This window comes from Pogonomyrmex barbatus, unplaced genomic scaffold (assembly GCF_055798465.1).
Source record: "Pogonomyrmex barbatus isolate J1 unplaced genomic scaffold, ASM5579846v1 scaffold7, whole genome shotgun sequence".
Classification (NCBI taxonomy): Eukaryota; Metazoa; Arthropoda; class Insecta; order Hymenoptera; family Formicidae; genus Pogonomyrmex; species Pogonomyrmex barbatus.
This window is the reverse complement of record NW_028297171.1, coordinates 10291799-10301611: the sequence shown is the minus strand read 5'-3', so window position 1 is coordinate 10301611 and position 9813 is coordinate 10291799. Positions and strand designations below refer to the sequence as shown.

The 9813-nt window shown below is 34.5% G+C and overlaps 1 protein-coding gene and 1 long non-coding RNA gene across 2 annotated transcripts in view; both read right to left on the bottom strand.

Moving 5' to 3' along the window:
* Positions 1 to 9813, bottom strand: part of sick (sickie) — a 112651-nt gene that overhangs the window by 40988 nt on the left and 61850 nt on the right. The window contains exons 7-8 of the mRNA XM_089083311.1: positions 8032 to 9598; positions 7504 to 7877 (exon numbers count right to left, since the gene is read on the bottom strand). Coding sequence (XP_088939437.1) covers positions 7504 to 7877; positions 8032 to 9598 — 1941 coding nt within the window. The remainder of the gene's footprint in view (positions 1 to 7503; positions 7878 to 8031; positions 9599 to 9813) is intronic.
* LOC148934992 (uncharacterized) lies at positions 1973 to 4074 on the bottom strand. Its single transcript, XR_016140792.1, has 2 exons — positions 2813 to 4074; positions 1973 to 2275 (listed from the first exon to the last, which is right to left on the bottom strand). It is a non-coding gene; the product is annotated as an uncharacterized LOC148934992 (long non-coding RNA).

The following is a 9813-nucleotide window of genomic DNA, read 5'->3' as shown; positions in this document are numbered from 1 at the left end:
ATTGTTTTAGTCTTTTTCTGTCTAGTCTTTTTCTGTTGCAGTGTGAATCTCTCATTATACTATTTTCTGCTCTGACTTTTTCTATTACTCGTCGACGTTATTTTCCCCGAGTTGCAGAATAACAATGATTATTGCACAACATGTAAATATATTTGCATATTTCATTTATAATATCGCATTCTACAGTTTTACTGTTTAAATTTTAAATATTTTTTTTTCCGTATTATTAGTATCTCATATAATTATAAAATGCTTAATTTATACTAGAAAAGATTGATTTTTTTTTACAAAAATCATAAAACAAACGACACGGTCGAGGCAACTTCTGTTGGTTCGATAAAAAAGCATGCGACGATGACGTGAGGGAGTATGATGGTTTTATTTATAGCATTCGGATTTATAGTGCAGGAGACGTGTAAATATTTTTTTTTGAATATTGTCCGCATATTGGCACAGGCGTGATACGTGTCCTTCGCCCGTGATTCACGACAATAATAATTATTAATCCTATACCCGAGAGAGGGATTCCATTGCTTTTGTGCGACAGGCGAAAATTGCCTATGGATATTTTTCGCGCATTTGTTTATATTGAGCTTTCTCGTAGAGATGCCATGTTTTAGCGTGAAAAATGTCACCTATACTTTATACACGCACGCATATGTATGAAACAAATAAGTCAATAGTATTCGCACGTTATGAAGACTGCAGAATATAAAAAAAGATGATTTAATTTTAAATTAAATAATTCATAAATCTGTAGTATGAAGAATGGATTTAAACAATGACGAAATTTAAGGAAAATCGAAACAAGATCATGTTTCTAAAGAAAATATTAAAGTGTTGATGTAAAAACGCATTGAAAAGAAAGAAATAATAAACAGGTTTACGACGAAACTTTGGTATGGAATTTTATAGCAAACTCTATAAATTTATCTTGCACGTGCCTTTTTAGGTTGAGCTCATTATTTTAACTGCCTTTATAACAACCAGTCGGGGGGGTTAATGCGCCTCGTAAAAAATGTGCTTAACCTTAGTACCAAGTTAGGAGCCAAACTGATTCATGAGCTCGATTTTTTGAGGAAAAAAGAGTTAAATGAATTTCGAATACGCAGAAACTGAAACTATCAACAACATCAATGTCAATAATTATTGAAATTATCATTTCAATAATTATTGAAATTCGTTTAATTCATGATTATTAAAAAAAGACATTCTTGTTTTTTTTTTCATTTTTTTATTCTTGGCGCTTCTATTTATTATTCATAATTAATCAAATAAAATTCAAAATATGTAAATTCCAATAATTCTAGATATCTTTTTAAGACAATTGTTGTATTCCTGATATAAATCTTATTAAGCTATCATTATATCCCACGTAAAATTCTTAACCAATTTAAATAATTTTTGTTCTTATTTTAAATAAATTATTTTAATGTGAAAATACCTCTTTTCCTTGAGAATATTTATTTTTCAATTTTAGTACACTAAATCGATAATAAATTGTAAAGGACTCTCTGAAAGCAATTGGACGGATATTTTTCTTCCGCTTTGTTAACATCCTGTTGGATTGTTTTTTACTTTCATGATCAACGAGCTTGCTGATCACTTTGTACAGATTAAATATTTGCGGAAAGCTCTAACCGGAGGCGGAATTGAAGCGGCAACTTTCGAGTTATGCGCGCGATAACTTTGGATTTCTTCTCACAGGAAACTTGTGAATGAAAACTTCGGATGTCATTTCTTGAACTCGTTACTCGCAAACTTCTTGATTACAAGAACAGTTAACATCAATAATTAAAAAGTTGCCAGTAACAGGATAAATTCGAGAAAAAGAAATGTCGTCTACGAATGCGAGAAACAAAGTTCTAATTTTCTTAGAAGTCTAATATATAATTATAGTATTGTACTTCAGTTTAATTTAATTTGTCAGGAAGAAAGCGAAAGTAAATTGTAAATTAACAAAGAAGCGAAATAATTTTTTCAAGTCAAGATTTTATTAAATTAGCACATTAATTTTTAACAAATCAAATTTTATATTTTTAATAAATTTAAAAAAAATCTGTTTTTCTGGCAAAATACGAATTCTTGGCATAGCGACGTAAACGAATTTCATTAGGTTCTTATGTCTACTTTTAGAAGAGTTTGCCTTCTACTATGACAAAACTCAGTGTAAAAAAGAACGAAAAGAAAAAGATAAAGAAGATGTCTTGAGAAGTTCACACAATTTCTTATTGCAAGTTTGCTGCGTTTCGATGATTAATCTTCCAGAAAGCAACTAAACACACAAAAGTGAAATTGGTTAAAATAATTTTTTTTAATTAATTTGGATAATGGTGTTATACCAGAGCATGAAATTTGTTAAATTACTATTATAAAAAATTGAGAGATGATAAACACGAAATAATAAATGCCAAATTACTCCTACTTTTCAAAAAGTCAAGATCTCTTAATTAAAGTGTCAAAAGTTATGCAGTTTTTCTTATCTTATAAACAAGATGTAAAAATTACTATACTAAGAAGAAATATAAAAAGTAGTTTTAATATTTTTACTAGATCTCAATTGATCACTTTGATTAAATTTAGGGTTTCTTTCTCGCCGTAAATAAATGCTAAGAAATCGATTGAGAAAACGCGATTGATATATTTGTGTCATTTAAGTAATGTGTCGAGATCGCATTCCTTCCTTGGAAGGATTTTTCCTTTTGCTCTTTCAGATTCTTCATCCTCTACATCCCACATTCATCCCCATATTCAGCTAACATCTTTCAACTAGTCAGCAGAAAGATCTGGACAAACAGGAACGTGAAATTACCGTTCAGCTTGAGCCGCCGCGTTTCTTCCAGTGAATTCCGAATACTCTTCCGGGTCTTCCACCCTCGCTACTTAGAACACTGTCACATCGAGGAAACCGAATGAAATTACCTCGAACGATGGCTTTACCGCGAATAAAGCCGGAACAAAAATTATCATCGGTACGAAAGAAACTTTGCCAGTATCTTTGACAACGTTGACGAGGACGACACTCCCCACCCTCGGCGGTTCGGCACGTACTCTCTTGTCTCCGTCGTTGGGTAAGCAACCCCGCCGCGAGACAACCCCTCGAACCGCCCTGGAAATAACGCACCAATGTCGCTACAGATCGCGCCACCGCGCGGTGACGCCGGATCGATCGTCGTGACGTCACGGCGTCCACGCAAGCGTCACGACGTTGTGAATAAATACCGTTCGTCTCGATGAATAGATCTTGCGTTTTGTGTACGAGAGCAAGGAGTCCCTATTAATTGTATGTATACACAGGAATTTTTATATAACAATAAAAAATTAATAAACGTTTGTTTTTTTCATATATCTATTTTATAAATGGATTGCCTAAATCATATACGGCGACTAAATCGTGAAAAAATAAAAAATTTTTTAAATGTAAAATACGATATGCTGATTCCTTTTACTATTTGAATATTTGATCGGAAAAGTCGTCTAAAATAGATAAATTGTATGATAATTTATTTAATTATGTATTGACACCTAATCGCACTTACGGATTGGTAAAACATCTATCATGTACGACTTTAAAATTATTTATGAACTAGTATATATTTATAAGTTCAATTAATGACGTACATTATCAGTCTTCCATGATCTTTCAAAGTAATAAGATTGCGATTAGATATATTTCCGGTATAAAGGTTAAAGGTTAGTAATACTGCAACTAATTATATAAAAAAATATCTTAATTGAGACATAATTTTAATAAGATCATTTGAATCATCATTTGAAACATGAAATACATATATATTATTAAAATAAAATTAATGGTACTAAGTAGTATAATGAAGTTAAACAAAGTTTATATAGTATAGAAAATGTAAAACCGATATTGATTAGTATTCGATTCATATTATATTACGTCAAATTTCTAATTTCCAATAATTATTCAATTCTACAGACAATACATATAAAAGAGAGATATATATATATTTACATACTCTAAGTCTATGATCATTTGCACATGCTAATGATGACAGATACTTGAATACTTAATTTGATACGTTTAAAAATGCAAAAATTTATTTTAAACAGAAAAGAAAGAAAATAAATATAAAATATATAAAATATGTTAAATCAGATATTAAAAATCATTTAATTACAAAAAAAAAAAAAACTAAAGAATAAAGAACGTGTTAAATATATATACCTGTTGAGAAAAATTAAATGTTTTAATATATGTTTCATTATATTATTAGAATTATAAAATATCCATCAACAAATTTTTAAATTTTAATTTCAGATTAATAATTTACAAATATTAATTATATCGCGAACTTTATAGGAAATATTTTATTATAATATAGATTTCGTATCGTTAAATTATATATAAAGTAAAAAGCAAATTAATTTCTTTTGTGCAGAAATATTAAAATTTAGGAAAGTATTTTATACAATCTTATTGTTTAAACTCGTACTTCCTACAAATGTGCCGTTCCGAAGCACGTGCCGTGCATCACTCGTGCAATGAGATATGCCAGAGTGATGCACAGAGTCATCTCATCATCAGAATGAGGTGTACGAGGGGCGAGGGAAAGGCACGCGTCACGTCGCGATCTACGGCGAGGCTTCTACGGCGCGGAAAGGAGTCGCAGGACAATGCCGAGAGGCTGCTGTCAGGACGGACAAAGGCGCTTATCTTTTTGCATACACCACACATAACGCAGTCGCGTTCCCCGCTTGGCTTCACCCATTCTACGAGAATTATATCGTCCGCTAAATGGGAGCGTATGTTTTCGCTCTAAAAGATATAACCGAAAGTGAGACCAATGGGTGACTGTGACATCAGAACGAATGTGTAACATATCGTTGTATTTCAAAATAATAAAAAAAGAAAAAAAAGGAATAAAATAAATAAAAGAAATTGATGTCGACAAAATTATTGAAGATTCATGATTATTTACATTATACATAACGATAAAAGAATATTATAAAAAGATAATTCTTGTTATTATATAAAATAGCCAGAAATAAATATTAATAAATAATTTTTACATCAATAGATTTAACAGAAATCATCATTACTTTTGAATTCGATTGTGACACATTACACACACACACACACACACACACACACACACACACACACACACACACACACACACACACACACACACACACACACACACACACACATCCACACCCATACACACCCCGTATGATTTATTACAAATGATTTTGATTCACAAAAAATATTATTCCCTTTCAAACTATTATCTGAATAATATAGCTATATTCGATGTGTTTATCTTTAAATATATTTAGACGAGCTTTCTCAATGGTAAAGGAAGAAAGCTTTCGTAAGATACGATATTCACCGTGCGGTAATCGTCGGAATATGCGGACGTCTTTGTTGCAGGTTCTATAGGATTTTCCTCGGCGATAGCAATGAGGGTTGTGGGAGGATCTCGGCAGAGTATATTGAATTTCCGAAAAGCGCGTCGGGTTTCAAGCGGATGATATGCGCGGCCTCGATTATGTCGAAGCGAGTTAGGCGAAGGGGTCTGCATAGCCTCAGGCGCATTTCTAGAGCGCATTATGACAAACAATATCTTGTATAGCATGTGGCACCACCTGAAGCTCTTTCTTAAATACTGAAAAAAGAGTCAAGCATTTCTAATAAGAAAGCACGCAAGTATTCTTTCTATTTTGATAAGATTTTGATAAGATTTGTTGTAAATTAAAATAACAACCATTTATTTTTTTACAACTACTTCAACACGTAACGAGAAGAAAATATTTAGCTTTTTAAAGGCATCTTATAAAAAAATATTTAAATTTTTTGAAAATTTATTTTTTGATATACATTTCTTTGCATTTTTCGCTATTTCTTTTTATCATTGACAACCACCCGTATTAATATTAGATTTCATAATTTTTCTGCTTCATACACAATTTTTAACTTCATCGATGAGGCTGCGAATGTTTGAGAAAATCAGCATGAAATAATCGAGCGACTAACCGTGCTTTAATTTGATCACGGTTAAAGCGGTCCATGACACGCTGAGTAATTGGAAGCGCCTCTGAAATTAACCTCGTGAATTTTGCCTAATTAGAGGCCATAGTTAGACCGCATGGCAGTCGTGTCAACTCGTGACTCATTCTCTTGATGTATGTGGATAGCGCGAACAAGTCGCCAAAAGTGAGAACTTTCATCATCAAATCATAAATTTTGAAGAAGTGAAGAGGTGAATTTTGAAGATTGATGATTCAAAGAATAGCTACTTTCAAAAAATTATATTCTTTGAAAAAAGTGCGAGAAAAAAAGTACGAAATTTGATGGTGACATAAAGCTTGGATATAGACTGGATTTGATCGGAATGTTAGTCACCATGTGGTCGTTAATGACATAATAAGTAACAGGCAACAAGTTCGAATGGCGTAAAAGATTAAAAGTACATGTATGTGATCGACATGAGGAAAGTGCATTCCACCTACGCTTCGTTCTCGTGTTTCTCTAATGGATTCGGCTGTAGCAACTTGAAATCTTAATTTGAATATACTCAGGCTAGAGCTTCGCTAATAATAAAGCTCTCTCTCTCTCGGTCGGTGGATATTTCGTTGCAAACACGGAGAGAGCGGTACGGGCGTGGCGAAGCGTAATGAACAAGTCACGACGCGAATCCACTTTGTGTCTTGGACAACGTTTAAACGTTGTCTAAAATAGAAAGTGCCTCTATGCTAAATGCAGCCGGAAAACAGGAAGCTGATCTTTATCATTTGAGAATTATAAGTGAGAGAGAATTAATTTAGATAAATTCAAAAGCCTTTCAAAAGTCATTTTTTTCTAACTTTTAATATTAAATCTTTTTAATTAAATTGAAAAAATATTCTGTTTGATTACATATGATGTGAAATAACCGCAAATGCTTTTTATTTACTTGAGCAATTTTTTGCAGCGAAGAATAACATAGCGTATTAAAGACAGGGAAATGTAAGACTCCGCGAGGGTGACGAGCTTTTCACCGAAAAGCTCGCGAGAAGCTTTCTTGATCAATACTCGGCGCGCGCTTGGCGTCGCCCATGCGGCGTTAATTTATCGTCGCTCTCTTGCGCGAGCGAACGTTCGCACCTTCCTCATCCATATTTCATTCGATAAAAAATGATCTATCCGGTAATCCAGTAAAACTTTCGCGACGCGCGTGTCGCGAATCATACGATACGCAAAGTTCAATCTCGATATTCCGGATACTCTTTTCACGATTTGATTTGTTATCCATCTTTTAAGATCGCAATAACAAGTTTATCTGACATTGGTAAAGATATAATAAGTTACTTTCAATGCGTTACATTATATGAAACATAACATTATTATATATATATATATATATATATATATATATAAAATATTATACTTATATTTATAAAAGAATTTATTAAAAATAGAATTTTAATTAACTAGTGATCTCAAGGCATTCATTGTATCTTAAAAAATTAAGAAGAATTAAAGGAGTTTACCTGTCATGTTCATGACCGTAGGAAGGATTGATCCTGCGAGCATATAGCGATGCGCCGCCCTCGGACATGTATCCATCACACAGATCCGAAAGAGTTCTGCTGCCAACGCTCATACCGCCTCCACGCAATACCTCGCCGTCGCTCAGATAACCGGAAGCAACATCCACATCGGCATAGTCATGATGACCACCGACATGATGATGCGACGACGAATGCAGAACAGTGTATTGTCGGCCTGTGGTGCGACTCGGCAGGGTCTGCAAGCCTCGGGCTCCAGGCGTGTAACCGCGCAGAAGGGGCTGCATGGGTTTCACAGTCATCTCGGCCTCATCGTCTGCCAGAGCACTACCGCATGTTGAGCTTTCCGACAGCACCTTCGTAAAAAAATAAAAACGGACGACGTTTAGTCAAAAGAACTTGAATAATTTTTAATTTATTATCTTATTTGAATTGTAATACCTGCAAAGATATAATTTTTTTTTCTCGATTTCATCCAATAGCAACCAAGAAAAATTCCAAAACACTAACCTTTTCCATTTGCTCAAACGTAGTATCAATCTTCCGATTAGGGATTGTCTTAATTTCGCTGCCGCTCTCGCTGCTCGGTCTATAAATTACGCTACTGTCGCTTGAGTTACTTTGTCCGGTGCTGTTAGAGTTACTGTGAGAACTTTCAGACATGAGATCCGAGATGCTCGGCATTGGCGATACCATCGCAACCGTGTTAGGGTCGAGTTTACGATGAAGAATATCGCCACTTTTCGGTTTCGTTGGTGTAGGCACACCGCTAGCTGTGCTGTTTTCTTTTGATGGTTTTGACGTACCTTTTACAAGAGCGGTAGGTTTTGGAATGCTGGAACCCGGACTAAGCCCGGCTGGATTTGAACCATGAAGAGGACTGTTCGATCCCGCGAGCGGTTTATTAGAACCAAAGTTCAAATTAGTTTGTGCGGGCATACTTGTTAATCCATCTTCAGCATTAGCTGGCTTTTCATCGATTACTGAATCTGTGCGATTGGTTTCAGAATTCTGTTTTTCATTCGAGACGTCAACAGATTCTATTTCTTCCTCACAAATAACCTTCTCTTGACTTGATATTCGTGTCTTTGATGGTGAATCAAAGCTTTCGATGTCCGATTGCTGTTCATGATTAACTTCTAATAAAACTTCTGATTCCTTCTGCTTTGCCGTAAGATCTTTGCCATCTGAGAGATTGGCCTGATTCATGCTTAGAGTGCGATTGAAAGTATCGTTTTCGCGAACGAGTGTCTCTTCTGCGTCGGACGGCTTGATAATACCATTGGTGTTTGCCAAAATGGTTTTTTGCATCATAAAGTCCTTGTTTAAACCATTTGGGAGCGGCTTTGCATTTTGCAGATAAATTTTTGGATCCGCTATCTTGCCTGGAAGCTCCATCTTAGGTCTGGGCGAAAGTTTCGTTGTTGGAAACTCGTTCCTTAGATTCACGTTTTTAGTATCTTGAAGGTTGATCTGTCTGGATGATGTTAGAGCGGAAGGGTTCGGTTTTGGAGGTTGTTGTACTGTTGGTTGTTTTACCAGTTCCTGAAGAGTAGGTGTTTTCCTGTCATTCGGTAACTTGGTGCCAATAGCTTTTCCAACAATTTTGACATCTTGTTCCACAACTGGATTATAGGGCACGGTCAGTTTTTCCGAGGAGCTCGGCAGACCCTTATTTGTACGCGCAATTTTACTTTGAGTCTTGCTCTGCTCCTTCCTGCCTGCCTTTGGACTGGCTTGTTTTGCTGGTTTAGCCGATTGTAGTTTCGATTTCAATGCACGGCTCTTTGGCGATTCTTGAACTTGAGTCTTGCTCTGATCGCACAAAGAAGTGGAACTGTCTGAATGTTCAGATCGTGCTGAAGAAAATCCAGAAGAACTGGAAGTACGTTTTGAGACTCCCGACGAAGCCTTCCCACGTTCCTGATTTTTATCTTTATTATTGAAAAGTTTGAACTTGTCCAATACCGAATTTTTGTTTGATTGAGGTGCTGGAACAATGTTTCCAGAATATGGTAAGGCTTGTTGTTGAGACCTTAAACCTCCATTGGGCCGACCCACTGTGGATGCTCGAGGGCTGAAAATTAATTACAAAGATTTAAATTAAGAACGGTAAAAAAATATCTAAAAAATTTTAAGTTTCTTAAAAATTTTAATACTAATCACAAATATATTTTTCTGATTAAAACGTATTAAATATATGAAATAATAATATTAAAAATCATATATCTGCAATACATAATACACAACTGTAATATAATAAAAATGCATTTTTAATTTAAAAGATCAACA